Source organism: Lagenorhynchus albirostris, chromosome 13 (assembly GCF_949774975.1).
Source record: "Lagenorhynchus albirostris chromosome 13, mLagAlb1.1, whole genome shotgun sequence".
NCBI classification, from domain to species: Eukaryota; Metazoa; Chordata; class Mammalia; order Artiodactyla; family Delphinidae; genus Lagenorhynchus; species Lagenorhynchus albirostris.
In genome coordinates this window covers 14510354-14533830 of record NC_083107.1, presented here as the reverse complement: position 1 = coordinate 14533830, position 23477 = coordinate 14510354, and the positions used below count along the sequence as shown (strand labels likewise).

General features: G+C 54.0%; 1 protein-coding gene across 6 annotated transcripts; it reads right to left on the bottom strand.

The window, feature by feature from the left end:
- Nucleotides 1–1178: 1178 nt before the first annotated feature.
- Nucleotides 1179–22152, bottom strand: CAPG (capping actin protein, gelsolin like). 6 transcript variants are annotated; one of them, XM_060169711.1, is made up of 11 exons: nucleotides 16132–16222; nucleotides 15238–15289; nucleotides 8162–8197; nucleotides 7827–7999; nucleotides 7625–7719; nucleotides 7207–7374; nucleotides 5051–5200; nucleotides 4634–4726; nucleotides 4049–4181; nucleotides 1948–2036; nucleotides 1179–1361 (listed from the first exon to the last, which is right to left on the bottom strand). In XM_060169711.1, the coding sequence occupies exons 3-11, from the start codon at nucleotides 8182–8184 to the stop codon at nucleotides 1296–1298; spliced, it is 990 nt and encodes a 329-aa protein (XP_060025694.1). In that variant the 5' UTR covers nucleotides 8185–8197; nucleotides 15238–15289; nucleotides 16132–16222; the 3' UTR covers nucleotides 1179–1295. The 6 variants fall into 6 exon arrangements, with proteins under 6 accessions (XP_060025694.1, XP_060025689.1, XP_060025693.1 ...); XM_060169706.1 differs by having other exon boundaries at nucleotides 7565–7719; nucleotides 16132–16220; XM_060169710.1 differs by lacking the exons at nucleotides 15238–15289; nucleotides 16132–16222 and adding an exon at nucleotides 22134–22152 and having other exon boundaries at nucleotides 7565–7719.
- Between the last annotated feature and the right edge of the window lie 1325 nt (nucleotides 22153–23477).

Below are 23477 nucleotides of genomic sequence, written 5' to 3'. Positions count from 1 at the left end.
GATTGGCTGGGGGGGACGTATAAATGCTCTGAAAGTAGATGCAAAAATCTTAATCTATGCATTTTTCTTGGGAAAGGCCTTCCAAGGCCTTTCATGAGAGACTTAAAATGCTTCACAACCCTAAAAAGGTCAGAACCATGGATGTGGTACAACCCTTACTCTTTCCCCTTTTAAAAGTCATCCCTGGCATACGCTCTCTGCAGAGGCTGTCCAGTGGACTCCCGGGATATCTCTGTGTGGAGAAAACAGCAGGGGGATGCACGGGGAGCTGATTTCTCTATGCTTCTCAGCACAAAAATCACTGAGATGAACTTGATCAGAATTTCTGTTTGGGACGGAAGATCCAGCATGTCAGAGCTCAGAAGCCACTTAGCCTGGAGGGCCCGGGGTGAGAGTGGGTCAGGACGGCTGCAACCCTGCCAGGCCTCGTGGACTCCGGTCCTTCTGGTCTGGGCTTACGCAGCTCCCGCCTTGCTCATACCACGCCCCCCACCCCGGCCAGGTCATGTCCCCCAGGGTGGGACTGCTTTGGGGCTACTCCATTCTCTGCCTATTTAGCTACCTAGCCTCTCTGCTTTTCCAGCCATTACCCCGTTACACAGGAGAGTGAACTAGGGCCCAGAGGAGGAAAAGCAACTTGCCCAGGCTCAAACAGAGGCAGGTGAGAACCAGACCCCATGACCCTCGCACACTAGTCGGGGGCTTTTCCCACGGCCCCACGTGGCCCTGAGCTCATCAGCCGAATGCCCGACGCAACGACGTGACAAGCCAGCCTCCCGCACAGAGGTGCAGAGCTGGGCTCTTGCTTGGTGAGCACACATCCTTTGGAAGCTGCCTTGCAGCGGATTATTGGGGCCCCTGAGGAAATACTGGCTTGAATGGAGATGCATCCCATAGCCGCCGCCACAACCTTCTCCCCGTCGGGAATGTGAGACTGAACCGAACCTCGGGCGGAAAGTGATCCTGAGCCCTGGCCCTGTGCCACCTGAGCCCTGGCCCTGTGCCACCTCCCTATTGGGTTCACAGCAGTGCCTGCCAGGCCCACTGGGACTCCTGGCCCCTCTGCCTCGTCACGCAAAGCCAGCTCTGGCCTCTCACGGGTGGTGGAATTGTCCCCTGGGCCCTACTCCGCCCAGCATGACTAGGTGGAGCGGAAAGAATTAGCCCAAGGCAGGCAGTGCAGGCAGAGGGCACTGGTCTCCTTTATTGATCATCGGCGGGGGCACCTCGGCACTGACCGGGAAGCTGGAGGAGAAGCAAGCGGGCAGCAGGTGGGGGCAGGGAGAGGCCCGCCCTCATTTCCAGTCCTTGAAGAACTGCTTGAAGATGGGACTCTCGCGGCCCTGAGGCAGGATCTCCACCTGTGGGATCAGCAGGGGAGGAGTCGGGCTCACAAGGTTGCCACCTCTGCCTCTGCCGGGGAGGGCCGGAGCCAGGGAGGAGGGTGATGGGCACCAGGCCCAAGTCCATATGCCATCCAGGCCAGGGAAGCTTCCCCAGATAAGCCAGGAGACGAGAAAGATTACAGGGACGCGGGCTGAGAAAACAGATTGCTTCGAGGACTCAGGTGCGGTTTCACAGAGGCACCAATTATACATGAGCCTTATCAGGTCCCATCAGGTTGACCTGTGGTGTCGCCGTGCTGGGATGAGCAGGGGCAGAACCAGCTAGGGACCTCGGCCCAGAGGAGACGCACAAGCCCCAGAGGTGTACCAGACCTGCTGGGCTCCCGGGGGAGCACTGCCCAACCATCCTCTTAGAAAAGATCATGTATTGTAAAGCTTGGAAGGATTGAGAAGGGCTTTCCCGCTGGGTTGGTCTGGGAGGGAGGCCTGACTGCTTCTGACTGTGCCCCAGGCTTTCCCGCCCTTCTTGTCCAGTCTGAGAGGCAGGAGGCCAGGGAAGAGCCCCAGGAGGAGGGCGCTGGGGGGAAGGGAGGCTCCTCACCTGAGTGTTCGGGGCATACCGCATGCGGGCGATGAAGTCCTCAGCCACTTGCAGGGCCGCCTGCCGTTCCTTCTCGTTAGCTTTGCGCCCTGGATCGTAGGGAGGAGACCTTTTTTTATTTCTTGGCCACTCCACGAGGCTTGCAGGATCTTAAGTTCCCTGGCCAGGGATCGAACTAGGGCCCCCAGCAGTGAAAGCCCAGAATCCTAACCACGGGACCACCAGTGAATTCCCAGGAGGAGATTTTGTGAAAGAGAAGGTACCCTCTCTAGCCCACACCCCACTTCTCTCAAGGAGACTTAAGGGGGTTCAGAGAATAGCTGGCTCCTTTTAAAATAAATGGACCAGGAGGCACTAAGAACACTCAGGGGGCTCTTTGGAGGGGGGAGGTTAGCCCCTCCCAACCTGGCAGCCCCAGATGAAAACTGCCCTCTGCCCGCTCCAATCATCAAAGCCTTCTGCTAGGGCCAGGGCCCTAGGGATATTCAGGGAGAACTAATGTTTCCCTGGCATCAGACTCTCAGGCCCCTCTCTCCCACTCCAGGGCCCCTCGCCTTTTGAGTCTGTCAACTGCACTGTTATCAACTGTTGTTTTGCAAAATGCAACTGGACAAAAAAAAGGATGTGATTGACTGTAATCTTACTCCCACAAAGCCAGATGCCAACATCGGCCTAATAGTTATGCCAACTAAGAGCCGATAAAAAGGGAGAGCAGCGTCCTCCCTTCCTGCCTGCAGGCAGTCCCTTTAACCAAACTGCGCTCCAGCTGGAGGTGCTTTTCCAAAGAGACAATGTTGTGAACTGTGGCTGGCTCTCCAGCCAGGCTATGAAAATCTAGTTAGCGACAACGTGTCTGAAATTAATGTGCTGTATCCTTCCTTTGTGATTACGAAATACTTCTCTTCCTTGCTCCCAAGCTTCCTGTTTCTCCACTGGTTTCTCGGTTCTTTTTTTTTTTTTTAAATATGCATTTGTTTGGCTGGATATCTTCGTTGCTGCGTGCAGGCTCTGTAGTTGCACGTGCGGGATCTAGCTCCCTGCCCCAGGAGCGAACCTGGGTCCCCTGCATTGGGAGCGCGGAGTCTCAGCCACCGGACCACCAGGGAAGTCCCGGTGTCTTGGTTCTTTGCTTGGGGTTAAATACACTTCCGTGGGCATCTGGGAGCACCACGCCCACCCCATTGGGTCTGTGGGAAGGCACCCAGAGGCAGGAGGGAAAAGTCAGCCCCAGAAGCACAATGCTCCCCCACCCGACCAGAAAGCTGCCCTACTGCCTGCCACTCCTGGCCCTTCCCTGAGGCAAGAGTGTTCCTGCCTAGTAGCTACCAAGTTAGAACACCTAACGTTTCTCCATCCTCCTGGCTGGGAACTTCTCTTGGCCTTGGTTGACCCCACAAATATTTCTTGAGCACATGCTATCTCGTCAGGACACTCGAGACCATATGGTTCCTGCTTTCAAGAGCTTTATAATGTGGGCAGGGAGGTGAGACACGTTCAAGAAAAAAGACAAGCACAGAGAAGTGAGGAGGCTCCCGGTACCGCTCAGAGACTCAGAGGTTTGTTACATTTTCAGAGTTGGATCTAGCAAACAGGCTTCCACACAACAGTATTTCATTCCCAGCCAACCCAATCTCTTGGAAAAACAAGTTCTACCAGTTCTCTACCCACTGCATAAGGTGGGATTTCATATCTAAAATCGAGCTCTCACACCCCAAGGCAGAATGGCAGGATCTGGGGTCCCAGCAGCCAAAGGCCTAGGAGAGCTCTGTGACAGTGGCCCTCAACACGCAGTCCTGGACCAGCAGCAAGGCCTGGGAGCTGGTTAGACGTGCGAATTCTCAGGCTCTGGTACAGACCTCGTGCATCAGAATCTCAGGGGTGGCTTCCAGCTATGGGTGTTAACAGGCCCTCGGGTGATTCGGAGGCAGGCTAAAAGTGCAGAACCCTTGCCTGGGCTGGGCGCAGGAAACCCTGAGAAAACCCACAGCCGCGGAGGCTCCCTGAGTCAGCCGTCTCTGGGTCGGCTGAGCCCTCCCGCGGGAAGCCTTGCCCGGTCAGCGGCTGCAGGGGTCTCAGGCTGGGGTGCAGAAGCCACACGTACCCTTCCAGATGTAGATCTTGCTGCAGAGCCCGTTGTCCAGCACAAAGCAGTCGTCGGGTATCAGCATCTCGAGGGCAAAGGGGCTGGAGTCGGCCACCTTGGTCAGGCTCATCTGTCCAGTGGCATCAGAGACCTGGGGGAGGATGGGCAGTGCCGTGTCACCTCCTCCCCGCTGCGGCTCCACCCACCGCCCCAGGCCACGCAGCAGACCGGAGGTGGAGGAAACACGACAGGCAAATCCTGGGCGACCCCCAGCCCTACTTCAGGCGCAACCACCGCCTCACAGTGCCCCAGAATTCATGGAAATTAAGTAGACTCCCCATTACAAGTGAAGGTAAAGAATCCCACAAAGTAAAGCTCAGCGTGCGCTTGTTTCAAACCTCCTTCTCCAAGAACGGGCCGGAAGCGAAGTGGCATTCATCTCCTCCAGCACCCGTTCACTTCCCATCCTACCCTCGCTCCAAGCCCTGGATAAACCACCCTGGTGCCTGGCCCAGCCTCCCACTGCTTTCTCCCCTCCTTTCAGCCCCACAAGCACCCAGGCTCGTATCCCGCCTGGTCCTAGGGCAGGCCCGGGGCGCCCACCTTATACAGAGCCGCAGCCTGGGCGTTTGTCTGGTCAGCTGTGAGGTCTTCCTCAGGGTTGCCCTCCTTCAGAGCGGGCTTGGGGCCCAGGACCTGCAGGGGTCAGAGCAGGCCACGTTTCCAGGGATTCCTGGGCACTCAGCCTGGACCTTCCCAACCCATCACAGCCAGGGCCACCGCCCCAGTGGGACAAACTCTGTCTGCACAAGGGCGCCGGGCAGAGGTGGGGAGGGCTAGGTCCTCCTGCCCGGCCACCAGTCCCTCCATCCCGAGGGGTACTTGACTCTGAATCCCACCAAGCCCTGAGCAGCACCGCAGATGCCCTCACAGCCTTCCACCCATCACCCTCGTGCCCCAGCTGATCACTGCCCCTCTCGGTGGCTTCCAAGCAGAGCTACCCTCCCCACATCTCTCAACCTGGATCATGTCGACAGGCTCCTCTCCATCGGTGACGATCTCCACCTGGGCCTTGCCCTGCCGCTCGCTGTCCCGAATGGCCAGCGCCAGGTCCCGTGCCTTGTTACGCTCCAGGATGTTGGACTTTGCACCACACCAGGTGAAGATGTTCTGGAGGGAAGTGGGGAGGCACGGGTTAGAGCCAACTGCCTGCATCCTGCCCTTCACAGGGTCCGCAGAACTGCCCTCTGAGGCAAGACGATCGAAGACAATCAAGAAGGCAGAGGGGGGGCTTCCCTGGTGGCGCAGTGGTTGAGAGTCCGCCTGCCAATGCAGGGGACATGGGTTCGTGCCCCGGTCCGGGAAGATCCCACATGCCGCGGAGCGGCTGGGCCCGTGAGCCATGGCCGCTGGGCCTGCGCGTCCGGAGCCTGTGCTCCGCAACGGGAGAGGCCACAACGGTGAGAGGTCCGCGTACCACAAAAAAAAAAAAAAAGGAAGGCAGAGAGGAACCAAGGCCTCTCTGGGCACGGGAATGACAGTCTTTGGCAAGAGCGATTCTCTGCCCCGCATCTTTCTCCACATTACTTGGGTCATATATTGAAACATCTTTATCTTGTTTATAATCTATCTTCCCTGACTAGAAAGTAAGCCTCCTTAGGGCATGAGTGTTTTGTTTTGTTTGGCTTGGCCCACTGCTGTATGCCCAGTGCCAAAACAGAAATGGGCACATCTTTAGGCCTACAATAAACACTTATTGAATGAATGAATGGGTGAATGACATCCCTGGGCCCAGTATCTCACACACCTCTGCACCCCCCGCCAGGCACGGCCCTCATCACCCCTCCTGAGCGGGTCCCCTGCCTCTATATCTCACTGCTTCCAGTCCTCCTTCCAAAGAGCATCTGGGTTGCTCTTCCTGTCCCAAATCTTTAGCACGACAGATGCGGTCCAGACCCTCAGAGAATCAATCTCCTCCCGCCCTGGATCTCGGCTCCTTAGCAATTTCCACTCCCGCCGCTCCTGTTCCCACCCTGGGTCCCGGTCAGGCTACATCCTTCCCTGCTGTCCACATGCATGTCTGCACCCTTATCTGTCTCAGTGCCTCGGCTTACCCATCATCTTCGCCTGGAAGGGCATTTCCCCTCCGTGAGGGTCCAGTCAAATGGCGCCTCCCTGGGACAACGGCTTGGGCTTGGGCTAGAAGGCCTCTCCCTGCCCCCAGCTCCCCCAGCACAGGCCACTGCCCCTAAGAGGGCCCTCATCATCTCCTGCCATGGGTTACAGCCAGTGACAGGCCCGTCTTGGCTTCCTGCCCTGGGTGAGCAATTTGTGGTCCCAGTGCTGGCTCAGAGCAGACACATAGATTCACGGAGGGAAGGGATGAGCGAAGTGATTAACGCATGGGCTGGGAGGCGGCTTAACTCGGAGCTACAAAGGCTCCAGGAGTAGGAGAGAGTAGGCTCCAGTGTTAGAGGCGATGGCCAGACAGCAGAGGGAGGTTTCTGTCCTAAGAAATACAGGGATGTCTTGTAATGGCTGCAGTGACCCCACTTGGAATGGGCTTATAGCTTCTCAGCCCCTCTCCCTTTGCCCTGGCCTCCTGGTCCCTGACCTTTTAAAACACAATGCTGGGGCTTCCCTGGTGGCACAGTGGTTGAGAATCTTCCTGCCAATACAGGGAACACGGGTTCAAGCCCTGGTCTGGGAGGATCCCACATGCAGTGCAGCAGCTAGGCCCGTGAGCCACAACTACTGAGCCTGCACATCTGGAGCCTGTGCTCCACAACAAGAGAGGCCATGACAGTGAGAGGCCCGTGCACGGCGATGAAGAATGGCCCTCACTCGCCGCAACTAGAGAAAGCCCTCGCACAGAAACGAAGACCCAACACAGCCATAAATAAATAAATAAATAAATTTAAATCATATGGGCTTCTAAGAAGACCTCTGCCTAAAAAAAAAAACCCCACAATGCCAGGGAGTTCCCTGGGGGTCCAGTGGTTAAGACTCAGCGCTTTCACTGCTGTGGCCCCAGGTTCAATCCTGGTTGGGGAACTAAGATCCCAGAAGCCTCAAGACATGGCCAAAACACACACACGCGCACACACACACACACACACACACATACACACACACTGCCAACACAGGTGGGTGCTCAGTCAACCCTGCCTACCCACCTGGCCCAGGTCCAGGATGAAGCAGTCCCCTGTGTTGAAGCTGTCCCAGCTCAGTGCCCGCTCAGTGGCACGGATGTTCTTCTTGCCCTTCACCTGGTAGAGTTTCCTGATGGCAGCTGGGGTGGCCCCTGGCGACGTCTTGTGAAATGCTGACTCCACGCCGCCTTCCTGCAGCCCAGATGGCCAGCCTGAATGGAGGCCCGAGCATGCCACACCCCATCCCACTGGGAGGCAGGCAGAAAGGTGGGGAGGACCCAGCCCCGTGTGGGTCTGGGACTTTTGCAGGGTAAGGGCCAGCTGGAAGGGGTCCCGACTCTGAGAGCAGCCGCAGGTTGGGGTACGGGAGGTGGGCTCTAACCTGGTACTTAAGGCCACGTGGGAAGTAGCTCATGAAGAGGTCGGACTCATTGCCCTGTACCTCTCGGTGCTGCACAGGCCGCTCCCCAAGCAGGGTGTTGAGGTGCACGGCCAGCACGGCGCAGGCCCCTTGCTCATCCCGGGACGACTGCTGGCCTGGGGCGAGTGGGAGGTGGCAGGGCACAGCCCGTGAGACCCTTGCCAGTCCCAACCCCTGCCCGGGCCAGTCCCCCCACCAGTCCCCCCAGCCCTCTCTTACTTACCTATCCACAGGTGCAGGTGGGAGAGCTCTTCCGGGCCATTGTGCAGCACTAGGTAGGAGTCTCCCGAGAAGAAGATGCCCTGGTTCTCAGGGGCCACGGGAACCGGCTTCAGCTTCTCCACCCGCCATACGTGCAGGCCGGGATCCTGCACCGAGGCTGGGAACGGAGAGCCACTGCGGGAGGGGGGAGGGTTGGTGGTGGCCGAGGCCCACAAGTGGTGGAGGAGACGAGCAGAGAGACCTGGGCAGGCCTGGGGACTGCGGTGTGGGGGTGAGGAGGGGCAGCCCTCGGAAGAGAAGAGGGGAGGGGTGAAGGGAACGGGGTGCATAGCCTACCTCTGGGGGATGGGTGAGTACATGCTGTCTCCGGATCTGGAAAGACAGAAGAAGCCATTATTATTACAAATGTCAAGACAACCAGCCTTTCTTTTTTTTTTTTTGCGGTACACGGGCCTCTCACTGTTGTGGCCTCTCCCGTTGGCAGAGCACAGGCTCCGGATGCGCAGGCTCAGCGGCCATGGCTCACGGGCCCAGCTGCTCTGCAGCATGTGGGATCTTCCCGGACCGGGGCACGAACCCGTGTCCCCTGCATCGGCAGGCGGACTCTCAACCACTGCGCCACCAGGGAAGCCCCATGACAACCAGCCTTCACACTGGTCTGGGGAGGTCCTTCCGGGTGGCCAAGTGCTTTCATACTCAACTAATTCGTCTCCAACAGCTCAAGAGGAGATTATCCCTGGCTCCATTATGCGGGCAAAGAAACTCAGGCTCAGAGAGTCTAAGTCCCAAATCACGCAGTGACTAGTAAAAAGCACTAGGAGTCTCTGGCCCTGGGCCAGTGTCTTCCCCTTGCTGTGACCTCTCCTGCTTCCAGACTCCTAACTCTGGGCATTGCATGAGGCTGGGATACATCTCTCTAAGCAATAACTGCTTATATTTGAAAAGTCTAAAGTCAATGACTTAAAATCAATAAACCAAAAACCAAAACAATAGAGAAAATCAGTGAAGCTGGTTTTTGGACAAATCAATAAAATTGATGACCCTTTAGACAAACTGATTAAGAAAAGATGCAAATTTCCAACACAGAAACAAAAGAGATGACCATCTAATATCTATTAAAGAAATTGAAATTGTACTTAAAAACTCCCCCGCCTCCAAACAATTCCAAGTCCAGATAAATTCTACCAAAAACTTAAGGAAGGCATAATACCAATTCTACACAAACTCTTCTAGAAAACAAGAGAGCACTTCCCAACTCATCCCATGCTGCCACCATTTTCCTGATATAACAAAACCAGATAAATATATTATAGAAAAGAAAATTAGACCAAGATCCCTCATGAACACAGAAAAAAAATATTAACAAAATTTTAGCATATGGAGTTCAGAAATATATAAAAAGATAAAACATCATGACTAAACAGGGTTTACTCCAGGAATGCAAAGTAGGTTTAACATCTGAAAATCAATGTAATCCACCCTATTATCAAGCCATATGAACAAACATAAAATCATCTCAGTAGATACAGAAAAATTATTTAGAAAAATTCTATATCCATTTTTGATTAAAAAAAAAGCTTTTAGCAAACTAGGAATAGAAGGGAACTTCCTTAACCTGATAAAAGGCATCTACCAAAAGCAAACAAAAAAATCTCAGAAAAACAAAAAAAGCTACAGCTATCATTAGACTTAGTGCCTTCTCTAATACTAAACTCCCTCCCTAGGGAATTTCCACCCCCGCCCCCCGTTCCCAGGCATCAGCTATCACTTCTTTTTTTTTTTTTTTTTGATTAATTCGTACTGGCATATAGTTGCTTTACAATGTTGTGTTAGTAACTACTGTACAGCAAAGTGAAATCAGGTATTCGTATACACATATCCCCTCTTTCTTGGATTTCCTTCCCATTTACGTTACCACAGAGCATTGAGTAGAGTTCCCTGTGCTATACAGTAGGTTCTCATTAGTTATCTGTTTTACACATAGTATCAATAGTGTATATACGTCCATCCCAATCTCCCAATTCATCTCACCGCCCCTTCCCCCTTGGTGTCCCTACGTTTGTTCTCTACGTCTGTGCCTCAGGTATCACTTCTGTATGCCCAGCTCCCCTCAAATGCCAGGATGATGAATATCATCTTTATTCTGTAGGTCAGTAAGAGCAACCTTTTTTGGACAGAAGTTATTCAGGGAAAAAACAAAGTGCTAAAGGCAAGCATTTTTAAAAAATAGTATCTTTTAAAAAATTTCACAAGTGTAGTAGCCATGGCTTCACTCACTCTTTCCTACGTTCCCATGACTAGAGGGTTTCTTTCTTTGGCTACAAATGCAGAGCCCACACCAGCAAGCACTGCCACCCAGTTCATGCTGTGCCACTAACAGAGAGCCCCAGTGGTGCAAGGGAAGGACCTGGGGAACTTCAGGGTTAAAAGGCACCATTAGGAGACTCTTGGGGCCTGGGGAAGCAGGAAGGGCAAAGGGCAATCTTTGGGGGATGGACGGGAGAGCAGAAGATGTTGAGTCTGAGTAGGAAACAGATGGGGAAACAGGAGCAGTGGCCATGGGTGTAAAATACCAGGTGAAACTGACTTTCCTTTTCCTTCCTAACTTAAAACATAGCTGAACAACACTTCCCCAAGGTAGAGGGGAGGCAGCGAGGGGGAGGCTTGGAGGAGGGAACCTTTAATGGTTCTCCATCCCACATAGGGTCACATGTTGTGCCCACATCCCCTGTAACGGACAGCTCAGCCTGCGACTCAGGCCTGAAGTGGTGACGTGGCCACCCCCAAGACCAAGCCAGGGAGGAGAGCTCGTGGACAGAGATGGCGTGAACAAGTGGGCCAACTGTCAGCTGTCTACCGTTTTTTTTTTTTTTTGCCGTGTCACACGGCACGCAGGATCTTAGTTCCCCATCCACCGATCGAACCGCGCCCCTGCAGTGGAAGCGTGGCGTCCTAACCACTGGACTGCCAGAGAATTCCCATATTTTTTTGTTCTGTGTCCCGACCTGAGAGCTCAGGCCATAACTCAAAAGCAGGCAGCCCACTTGCGGGGCTACAGGCCTCCAAGAACCAGTGCAATGTTTAGGTGAGAGGGGTTGGCGGCCTGACCCTCATCACTTTGGCTTTCCAGCCCGGCCGCCGGTTAGAATTACCTTGGGATCTTATAAAAACATCGAGGCCCAAGCCTGAAGATTTTGATTCCACGGGTCTGGAGTGAGGATGGGCATCTGCATTTTGAACTATGTTCTAGGTGGTTCTTATGCTGCCAGTTAACTCTGTCCAGACCAGCATCTCACACCTGCCTGCATATCAGAGTCATCTGGGGGCTTTAAAAAAATCCCAATGCCAAGGCCAGTTAAAACCAGACTCTCGGGGCTTCCCTGGTGGTGCAGTGGTTAAGAATCCGCCTGCCAATGCAGGGGACACGGGTTTGAGCCCTGGTCCGGGAAGATCCCACAGGCCGTGGAGCAACTAAGCCCGTGCAACAACTACTGAGACCGCGTGCCTCAACTACTGAAGCCCACGTGCCTAGAGCCCGTGCTCCGCAACAAGAGAAGCCACCGCAGTGAGAAGCCCGCGCACCGCAACAAAGAGCGGCCCCCGCTCGCCGCAACTAGAGAAAAGCCCACGCGCAGCAACGAAGACCCAACGCAGCCAGAAATAAATAAGTAAATAAAATTGATTCTTTAAAAATAAAAACCAGACTCTCCAGGGTGGAGCCCGGATGTCAGTGTTGGAGAAGTTCCAGATGACTGTAAAGATGCCCACCAGCCTTCTGCTCACAGTTCTGCCCCGCAAGCGCCCACTGCCATCGGCCTGTCACTCCTCTCCCTCCAGCTCCTCTGCCCAAGCCCACAGCTCCTCAGCTTCCTCAGTGTGAAGCTCCACCTCACATCCATCCAAGCCCCACCACCCCTCTGGGCCCATTTCAAGCCGCAGCCATCTGAGGAGGCTTCTAGGACACTGGGTGGCCTCGGCCTTCTCTGGGAGTTCTCCCAGCCCTCTCACCTAGGAGCACACCCTTCACTTCCTGCTTACAGGCTGTCTTGGAGCATGACCTGACCGCTCAACCAGAGCAGGGGACATGCCCGGTACTCCTGCATTCCTTAAGCAGCCCACAACAGGGTCTATTCAATTCCATTCAGGGTCTATATTGGGAGCTTGGCACTGGGCAAAATGAGGGCGGAAGGGCACAGAAATAAAGAACAGCCCATGCGAGTCTCAAGGTCTAGCTGATGGGGGTGGAGAAGCAGGAAGCCATCACATGCAAGGGACCGCAGCCAACCTACCCTACGTGGGGAATGTCACAGAATCACAGATGCTGGCATTAGAAGGAGGCTTAGTACCTAGTTAATCCTCTTCCACATCTGCCTCCCAACCCCTACATCCCTCACCATCCTCTTCTCCACCACTTCCAGTGATGGGGAACTCACCACCTCAAAAGGCAGCTGCTTCTGTCCCTCTTACGTTAAAGCCTTTACGCTTTCCCACTCTGCCACAGTGTGCTGGGTTATGGGCCTGGCCATCTCCCCAACTAGACTATAAAGGCCTTTTGAGGAGGAGGCATATTTTGCCCTTTTGGATCGAGCTGGAACCTTACACTGTGCCTGGAACCCTGCAGGCGCTCAGAGAATGTATTCGATTAACTGGACTTTCTCCAGTTATTAGACCAGATGGAGCCTAAGAGGTAGCACAGGAGGGCTTCGCTGATGGCGCAGTGGTTAAGAATCCACCTGCCAGTGCAGGGGACACGGGTTCGAGCCCTGGCCCAGGAAGATCCCACATGCCGTGGAGCCGCTAAGCCAGTGCACCACAACTACTGAGCCTGAGCTCTAGAGCCTGCGAGCCACAACTACTGAGCCCACATGCCACAACTTCTGAAGCCTGCGCGCCTAGAGCCCGTGCTCCGCAACAAGAGAAGCCACCGCAATGAGAAGCCTGCCCACCGCAACGAAGCGTAGCCCTGCTCACCGCAACTAGAGAAAGCCTGTGTGCTGCAACGAGGACCCAATGCAGCCAAGAAAATAATAAATATAAATAAATAAATTAAAAAAAAAAAAAAGAGATAGCACAGGAAAATCAACAGGCAGGAGCAGCCCTGGAGGCAGAAAGCAGAGGCTAGGGGTAGGGGCAGGATGTTTGCCCTGCTGGCTGTCCCAAGGTCCTGACTCAGGAAGGAGCCGGGCTTTGAGGACACACTGTGAAGTGGGGGGGTCAGTTATGCAGACCTTTGCGGCAGTGCTTGCCAGCTGTCAGAATGACAGGTCCTCCCCGCTATCTGTGCCTTCCTCAGATCCCGAGTCCACTGATTCCCAAAAGGTCCCTTCACCGCACAGTCCCGGTTTGCCCTTAGGTGTGAAATGCAACAACCCCTACCCTTCTCCCCTAGAAAGAGAAAGGGGTGAGTGTCAGAACTTGAAATGACACCAGCTCCTCCCAGCCTGGAACCTGGACATCTGCAGGAGCTGCTGGGTCCAGAGGCCTTGCCTGGAAGCTCTTCGGCCAGTGTTCTCTCCCTTGACACCAAGCAGGACTCCTACCCTTTCCTGGCTCCACCTTCGCTCCCGCACCCACCCCTACCCTACCCCAGGCAGCTGGCTGGACCGTGGGCTGGGGTCTTCTTGAATTTGCAAAATAATGGACCGTGCCACCAGTGGTTAAGACTCCACGCTTCCACTGCACAGGGCACGGCTTCGATCCTGGTCAGAAAAAAAAAAACGGACCGTGCCACACAGTTTAAATTCAAATGTGAGACCTGCCCACCCCCACCCCAGCCATTCCAGCCCACCTATCTACCATCACGCCACCATCCTGTCTTAGGAACAAGTATCCTCAAATCTGAATGCACCTCCAGGCTGGCTGAGGACCTTCAGGTGTCCGGTCACTCAGTGCGGTGGCCTCTGTCAGGAGGTTGGGCACCACAAGCCAGGACAAGCCCCGGCCCAGGGGTTCCTTGTCCCTATGCGGAGCCCAATCCACCCGTTGCCCGGGCAGTTGAGGCTCCAGTGACTGGAAAGGACGGCAGGTGGGGTACACCAGTCCTGGACAAAGCGGCTTCCAGAAACGTGAGCCTCTGTTTCTGCCCTCGCCTGCCCACCTAAGGGAGTCCCGGCCAGCCCATCCCCCGCCGAGCCTCCCTCCACTTTCACCTCTCCGCGCAGCTCTGCTTCCTCCCACTTCTGCTTTTCAGGCTCTGCTTCCTTCCAGCCAGCCCCCCACACACACACACACCACAGCCTCTCCCTTCCCTCTGCTATCTCCTGATATTCCCACCCATCGACCCCACCCCTGGCCTCCTTCCCCAGCTGGTGCCGAGGGCAGGAAAGGGTAGACTGTGCTGCGCGGGCAGGCAGTCCCTGACGGAGGAGATCGACATAGGGGACTAGCAGGGAGTGCGGCCAGGCTGGCTCCTCAGACACCCCCATTGGGAGGTGGAGGCAACGCCAGCTTGGAGTCCCATCACAGTGGGCTCCACCGGCTGCAAGCCAGGGCTCGCAGCTCTGAGTCTGGGACCTGCGAGGGAAACCACAGGAAAGCCAAGACTGCCTACGTTCCCGCTCACCGGCCTGAGGCAGGCACGTCTGCCTGGCCCCAGCCTCTGCTGGGTTAGTCACATTTCCTGGGTAGGGTCACTGGCTCTGAACCACTTTTTCCTCCTTCTCGACTTGCCTTCCTCCTCGCCTGAATGCATACATTTGATTTTTTTTGTTGCCGTTGTTAAATCTCTGTTCCCGGGGAGTGGCTGAGGCCGGGAAAACACTCTTTGCTGTGTCCCGCATGCTGGATGCCTCTCAGATCTACCCTTGCTCAGCTTCTCACTCACCAGATGTTGACTGTCACACAGTCTCGGCCCAGGGTGCTCTGAGGGACAGCAATAAAAATAAGCCTGGATCTGGCTCAACCCAGGGGCCATCTTGCCTCCATCACATCGTAAGGCCCTGGAGCTAGTCTGGTCCAACTCGTTTGTCCGCTTTCCAGAGGAGAATATGGAGGCCTTGAGAGCACAAGTGACTTGCCTGTGATTACACAGGGAGCACGAGACAGAGCACGGAAAGCTTCCATGCCCTGTGGAATCCGTGCAAGAGGATGCAGCGGAGTCCAGAAATCTGTCCCACCTGTGCTGGACACAGGCCAGGCCTGGCCCAGGGTTGATCAACAGGCTAGTTAGAGACAAGGCTCAGCCTTCAGGGTCAGGCCCCACCCAGGGGGCAGCAGTGGAACCGAATCAATGCATGTGTTAGAACTTCTGGACCAGAACGAGATAAGTTGAATGTCTTCTTCAAAGAACACAAACGCTAGCTGGCACCTGAGTGTCTCCATGGCCTTAAAAAGAGGGTCTTGTCCTCACGAGAGCCATTGGTTGGGCAGATAACGTGGCAGAATGGAAAGAGTTGGACAGTTTGGCTACTTACTGGCTCTGCTTCCTCCTGCAAGTGACTTAACTTCCTGGAGCCTCCCTGTGCCCTAACTGTAAAAGGGGCATGAAGACAAAAGTGAAGATTAAATGAAATGGTATAATTAATGAGCAAATTATAGACGCTCAATAAACCTACATGGATTTCTCTTGCCAACACTGAATTTACCATGGGACCCCAGCACCTCCCAAAGCAATGCCTGAATTCCCTCTCCCTTCATGGTTTAGCAGAGGGAAGGGATGGAAAGTTAAACCCCAGATCATCTCTCCGCGCCCCGCCCTCGCCCTCGCCCTGCCCCACCCCGCCCCAGCGAGGTTCGTCGATTCTGGTCTGCACTGGGGCAAAACCCGGGTGGCTCTAGGACTCTGGACTCCGCAGGGCACAAGCATGAATGGGAGTCACTGCTCTCTCTCCACACTGGAGCCTCACCTGGCTAAAAAGGTGTCCCCATCACCAAGGGGTGGGTACGGGGGGGCGGGGGAGACGTTTGCAAACTAACAGCGAAACAGAAGAGCAGGTCAGTTAAAAGAGTCTAGGACTCTCTAGCGCCTTGGAACTCTAACAATAACTAACGTTATTAATCACATTATCTGGTAACCAGACTCTAAAAGCTGTTTTTTAACAGGCTCATTTTTCCTCCCTCTCCGGTCTCCCCAGCAGGTACGCTCAATTTATCCCAAATGTAGGAAGATAAAGCATCTCTTTAGCACTGACTCACCCCCTCCCGCCCCTCCTTACGGGAAACGAGGAGACCTGACTAGACACGCGGCTGCGCCCCTAAGAGAAAAAGGGGGAGCCGGGCGCGCAGACGAGGGGGCCCGCGACCAGCTGAGCCCCTCCGACCCCTACAGGGGGAGCCCAGGCGCCGAGTGGTCAGACCCCAAGCGCTACTTGCCTGCCTGCGCCCTGCTGACTTGCTCCAGCCACTGTCTCTGCCGCCCTGCCCTGCCCTGCCTCCCCTCCCCGCTCCCGCCCCCGACGTGAGCGGCTAAAAGCCGCCCAGAGCGAATCAGAGGGAGGGGCCCGAGCTGGCTGGGGACGCTGCTGAGCCCGCCCCTCGCAATAGTCGTCTCCCCCTCCCCCCACCACCCCCGCCATGGGGGAGACTCGGCTCTGAAACGAACCTGGAAGTGGGGCGGGTATTCGGGAAACTAACAACAGTACTCTGCAGAAAACTTGGCGAGAGCAAGGCAGTGTTCACAACCCACTCAACTGTTAAGATTTTTGGCCTGGATTAAACTGTAACAGCTCCTCTTCCTTGAGTGCTTACTATGTACTCAGTGCTGTAAACGTGACCTCGTTCAGTCTTCACAACTATTTGTCATTACGCCGCTTAATGAAGTCTCCCGGAGGCTCAGAGAGGGTAGGTAACTTGTCCAGGGTCACACTGCTAGTTCAGTAGCAGAACCAGGATTCTAATCTAGGCTGGTCTGGCCTCAAAGCCGGTGCTAGAACTGGAACTCCTCACCCTTCTCGGGTTTTTTTTATTATTCTTTATTTTTAATTTTTTTTGGCTGCATTGGGTCTTCGTTGCTGCACACCGGCTTTCTCTAGTTGTGGTGAGCAGTAGCTGTGGCGAGCAGGGGCTACTCTTCCTTGCGGTGCACATGCTTCTCACTGCAGTGGCTTCTCTTGTTGCGGAGTACGGGCTCCTGGCGTGCGGGCTTCAGTAGTTGTGGCGCACGGGCTTAGTTGCTCCGTGGCATGTGGGATCTTCCCAGACCAGGGATCAAACCCATGTCCCCTGCATTGGCAGGCGGATTCTTAACCACTGCACCACCAAGGAAGTCCCACCCTTCTTGTCTTTATTCAGAGGAAAACAGGCCAGCCAGTGTCTCCGCCCAGAGGCTAGGCCTTCCGGAAGTGAGGACAGCAAGTGGTCCACACTTCCGTTTTTGCTTCTGAATGGAGAGAGCCCTGCACAGCAGGCACACCCCGGCAAATGTCGGCTGCCAAGAGGCATCAGGATTAGGACGTGGCCCCTTGATGCAGTGGTAAGAGGACTTTTCCTTTCTTGGGAAGCAGCTTGGAAAATTCCAACCAGCATGACTTTCTCCAAGGCCCACTGATGGGGCCTGGGGTAAGGGAAGCAATTCAAAGCCTGGTTCTACTCCTTTCCACCTGGACAACACTGAGCGACTACACTCCATTCCTGAGTAATGCTTAGAAACCGCCCCACGTGTCCACCCTCCTCTGACCAACTGGTCACCTACAGACTCAGCCTAAATATCCCTCCTCGAAACGTGCAGTAATCCCTGACCTCCTCCTTAGTCCTCCCTGGGTGCTCTGGGCATCAGGCCACTGGGCCATCTGAGTCTTCAGACTCCGTGGGAAAACTTTTCAGCCATACCCTGGGAGCAAAAATGGAATTATATCCATGGGCCACCTAGTCAACCCCTGGCCCGCTTCTGGACAGCTGAGCCCCACCAGGACCCTACTAGGCATAGCGTATGCTCTGCTCTGCTATGCTAGGCAGAGCACTTCCACTTTCTGCATTCTTAAGGTAAAATTTACAGTGAAAATCACAACTCGTAAGTGTGCATTTGAATGAGTCTTCACATATGCAAACACCCATGCAACCCACATCCCTACCGAGATATAAAACACTTCTACCACCCCAGAAAGTCCCCTCACCACCCCTTTCTCTCATCTGCCACGTGTGCCTTCCCCATCACACTGTTAGCTCCTCCAGCCCAGGGACCATATCAGGTCATCCTTGTGACCCCAGCACCCAGCAGAGCATTCAGCAGGTAAGAGACACTCCAAAAAAAAATTTTATTTTTTTTTTTTTACTGAATTAACAGAGAGCAAACTCCTCAAATTCTAACAGTGCCCTAACCTCTGTCACCTTGGGAAAGTCACTTAAACCTTCTGAACCACAGGTTCCTCACGTGTGAAGCAAGGACAATTACCCCAGCCCTCCTACCTTGAGGGACTGTGGGGATCCAATGAGATGACCTATGGGAGACTCTTTGAAAAGAGTAAAGGCCTAGACACGTGCAGCCTGCCATTATGATTAATAAACTCCTACTTCTAAAACAAACATCTGGCTAAAATAAACCAGGAGAGGAAGGCATCGGAGACTGACTTCCAGGCTTTGGCTACTTGGGCTCTGGCCAAGGTCTGCAGCCGCCCAAGATGGCCAGCTTTCTGGTTCTGTGCCCATAGACCCAGGCTATGGACTGATTTCCGGGGCTAAGAATTTCCTGAAATTGCAAAGGATTCTCCCTGAGTTCCCAACCTGGCTTCTCTAACTACCCTGCCATATGGCCCTCTCTGAGCCTGCTTCCCATCTGTAAAATGCAGCACTAGATGAGGAGTCCCTTCTGGCTCCTCTGACTCCAATCCAGAGGGGCAGATCAGGCTGACCTGTTGCATTTCCTCAGCCTGGGCGGGGCGGGGCAGTGGCGGGATGGCAGGGATCTGTTGCAATACCTGAAAATTCCAGTATCACAGCTCCCCCAGAATATTCCTTTGAAGGCACTAACTCAGGATGCTGCGAGTCTTTTTTTTTTTAATGAATTTATTTTATTTTATTTCATTTATTCTTGGCTCCATTGGGTCTTCGTAGCTGTGCGCAGGCTTTCTCTAGTTGTGGCGAGCAGGGGCTGCTCTTTGTTGCAGTGCAAGGGCTTCTCATTGCGGTGGCTTCTCTTGTTGTGGAGCACGGGCTCTAGGTGTGCAGGCTTCAGTAGTCGTGGCTCGCGGGCTCTAGAGCGCAGGCTTAGTAGTTGTGGCGCACGGGCTTAGTTGCTCTGCAGCATGTGGGATCTTCCCAGACCACGGCTTGAACCCATGTCCCCTGCATTAGCAGGCCGATTCTTAACCACTGCTCCACCAGGAGAGCCCACTGCTAGGCTTTAAATTTGATCTGCAGTGAATTTTTCTAAATCATTTCAGCTTCTCTGAGGAAGAGCTGGGGGTCTGGATGGCCATATTTTCTGAATAAAGCTCATGATTAGAAAGTTTCTTTTCAATCACTGCTGGGTGCTCAGAGGCGTCCTGGATGGTGACACCCCAGAATTCCTTGGTGACCTGTTGGGAAAATAGGACTGTCCAGTACAGCATGAATGAGCGGGCCAGGAGAAGCTCTGGTGGAGCATTGTGGTGGCGGGGAGGGTACCGAGTGACTGGGGCAGGAGGGACTGGTCCCCAGGGAGGACACGAGAGGACAGGTTTACCCCCTCAAGGCCAGGGTCACATTGGGTCCTCACGCCATTGTAAGTTTATGATAAGAGCCAACACTCTTGAGTGTTGGCACTATATGCCAGGCACTGTCCTTCATATGATTTTCTCATTTAATCCTCCCATTTGCCCTCTTATTATCCTCATTGTACAGATGAGAAAATGGAGGCCAAGTGGGGTCAAAATAACGTGCTCCGGGACTCCCTTAGTAAATGCAGAGCGAGGTGGTAGGACCCCCGGCCTCCCCTCCCAACTATCACTGTACATCACTGCTCTCCCGCCTCCTCTCCCAAGGCCCATCCTGCTCTCGGCGTTGAATGCTAGTGCCAGTTCTGAGTCCTTCACACATAAGGGGCTACCCCTGCTCATCCTCTAGATACTGGGATTTAAAATTTAAAAAAAAGTTTTATTTATAAAAATAATACAGGGCTTCCCTGGTGGCACAGTGGTTGAGAGTCCGCCTGCCGATGCAGGGGACACGGGTTCGTGCCCTGGTCCGGGAAGATCCCACATGCCGCGGAGCGGCTGGGCCCGTGGGCCATGGCCGCTGGGCCTGCGCTCCACAATGGGAGAGGCCACAGAGGTGAGAGGCCCGTGTACAGCAAAAAAAAAAAAAAAAAAAAAAGTAGTACAGAGTACTGATACATGCTACAACCTGAATTTTTAAAATACCATGCTAAGTGAAAGAAGCCAGACACAAAAGACCACATATATGATTTCATTTATGTGAAATGTCCAGAATAGGCAAATCTGTAGAAACAGGATGTAAATTAGTGGTTGCCTAGGGTCCGAGGGGATGAGGACTTTAGGGGGTGACTGCTAATCAGTACAGGTTTCTTTTGGGGGTGATGAAAATGTTCTCAAATTAGTTTGTGGTGACAATTGCACAACTCAGAATATATTTAAAAACACTGAACTGCACATTCAATAAGGCTGTCAACAAATGAAAGGGCTCTGTAACCTATAAATGGTTAAGTCCTGGCTCGACCCATTTGCACCCCACTTAAAAAAATTGTATAGAAAGTTTCCACGTACCTACGACCCAGCTTCTCCTAATGGGACATCTTACTTAACTACAGTAAGTGTAACTTCTCCTTTAAAGTGTGGCTCCTGAAGGCCCAGCACCTTTTCTCCAGTGCTTCAGAGTTCAGATAACACCTCACCCATGCCCGGGGCTTTACAGTTTACAAAACACCCCCTCCACACACAGCCCCTACCCCCCAACTTGATCCTCAAAGCAAACCCGTGGGCCAGTGTCGCTCCATTTCTTGGTTTTCGTGGTCAAAAGAGTCCTTTTCCCTCCCTGGCCTCCTTCTGTAGGGTTGCTAAATTTGACAAAAATGTTATCTGTCAGCTCTATAGGGTAATCACCTCTAATGTGTCCAGCCAGTCCTGGGCGGGTCTGGTCATCATTTTGAGACACCATTGATCGCAGACTCTTAAGAACTGAAAGGGCCCTGGACTGTCGCCTAGTCCAGCCTTGCCCAGCAGGCCTGGGCTGGGCCTCCCAGGCCAAGTCCTCACTCTGGCTTTCCCTACCTTCCTACCCGGCCAGAGCGCGCCCATCTTCGTGCCTCAGTTTAGCATCTAGCGTCTTGTCCTCCAGGCGCCGGCCTATACATCGCGGGGGCGGCGGACCGGGGGAAGGGCCAGGGGGAGCTCGGCTGGAGTTGCGACACCGCGCCATGTCTACTGTCCAGATCCAGGGCACGCGGGAAAAAGCAAGAATAAGGATGGTACCACGCCGGGCCCAGGTGGGACCCCCGACCTGCGGCCCCACCCAGGCCCGAACTACAAATCCCAGCAAGAGTGGGCCGCGGGGCGGGACCTCGGGAGCGGTGGCCTGCGATCCCTGCGCCAAGCCCGGGACCAGTGGGTCCTCGGGGGAGAGATCAGGGGGACAGAGACGCCACAGCGGACCTCGAAACACACTCACAGACACACAAACACGCAGACACAAACGCACGAACCGGCCGCGTTGGTCCCTTCCCGACGAACTACAGATCCCAGCAGGCAGTGGGTGCGGGGCGGGGCTTCGGGGAGGGTGGTGCTCACGACCGGAAGTCAGCGTCTGGCGAGGTGGGCTTACCCGTGCGGGGTGTGGGCTCCCCTGCTGTGGGGAAGAGGGCCCTTCCCTCCCCGCAGCCTGGCTCCCCGACCCCGCACACGCTGCTCCACCGTGGGGTCGCCGGCCCGAGCACTTCTCAGCGATCCAGAGCCCCGCCCTCCCTACCAGGCTGGGACTGCCGGGGAAGGGGATGGCCGGTGGACGCTTGGGCCAGCTGCCTTGGAGGGACGCAGAGTCTGCCTCCTTGACCCTCTCCTCCATCGCCTGGAGCGAACTCCCTTTTCCTGGAGCGAGGAGCAGCCCGGACCTTGAGGCAGGACTAAGCCTGTTGGGGTCTCTGTGTGGCCTGCAGGTCTCCTGGAGAAGCCCAGGGAAGGCCAGGGTCCTTCGAGTTCTGGGGTATAGGTCAGGATGTTCGGTCCACGCGGTGTGACCGCTCTCAGCGCCCTGCGCCCAGGCATCAGCTTTATATGGCAGAGCCAGGTAACAGTGAGGCGCCGACCGGAAGTAATAACCAGGGCACTCTCATTCAGTATGCTGGCTCGCAAAGTGCTCACACCTCAGCGGCAAGCGCCAGGACTCTTGTCCTAACTTCCCGGGTCGCGTAAGTATCCACTGAGACACTACAGCAGGGACTTACCCAAGCCCTTCAGTGCCAGTCAGGAGCTCAAGGGTCCAGCCTGTCTGGTGGGATGAGCAGTGCTGAGGCCCCACTTCACCCACCTTCGGGGCCAGGGCAGTCTCTCTCCTGAAGCCTCTTCTCAGCTGATTTCTGGCTCCCAAGTGAGGATTCAGGTTACACCTGTATCAGGAGCAGTGACACCACAGTGGCCAGCAACACATTGCCCTTTCCGTCTCCAACCCCATTTTCAGAGTTTACACTTTCTGATCTGGCCATATATGCTGTGACCCTGATCATCAAGGTAGATAGGAAAATACTTAGTTTATGACGGTATAGCCACGACCCTGTAATGTCAGTGAGAGTTTATTCTTCTGTAGTTGGGTGGAGACCAGCTGCTTCCTAGACATATTCCTAAATTTAATCTTGGAAAAATTAGAAACAACTCTAGAAAGGATATTCAAAGTAGAACGCCCAGATTCCCTTTGGTAACTGGAGTAGGGGTCATATGTACTGGTTAGGTGGTCTCTAAGCATGTCCATTGCTGCCTGGGAAGTTCTCAAAGGCTTGGTTTTCCAAGTATTTCTGTTAAGACTGAAAACAGTGGGGAAGGGTGGCTGGGGGGACAGATTGGGAGATTGGGATTGACATGTACACACTGGTATAGATTGGGAGATTGGGATTGACATGTACACACTGGTCTATATAAAATAGATAACCAACAAGGACCTACTGTAGAGCACAGGGAACTCTGCTCTATAGTCTGTAATAATCTAAATAGGAAAAGAATTTGAAAAGGAACAGATACATGTATATGTATAACTGAATCACTTTGCTGTACCTGAAATTAATACAACATTTTTAATCATCTATACTCCAATATTAAATTAAAATTAAAAAAAAAAGACTGAAAGCATTTTTGCCCCTTTCCTGTTTGCCCATTTCTGTTCCTTAAAAGAACCTAATTACAGGAGTGAGTTCACTAAGCAATTGAAACTAACTGCTGACTTATGCTCTAACCTGTTGAATCTTTTCCTAGATAAAAAGAAGAATAAAAAAATAAGCAGTTAAAAAATGACTAGCTCTCTCTCCGCAATTGCCCCCTTAGCAATCCTGCAGGCAGATCACACAGGCAAGATCACACCTGAAGAGTCAGCCAGTCTGCACTCAACGGAGAATGATGCAGAACCCAACCTCCTGCCTCGATGATTCACTGAGATTCTGCCCCCTCATTTTTCCCTTTAAAACCTGTCATGACTGAGCAGAATCTTTGGAGTTGGTCTCTGGGCACGAGTCTACTTTCTCCCCAGATTGCCCACTCTTCTGGTTAAAGCACCTTTCCTTTCTACTGACACTTGCCTCTCA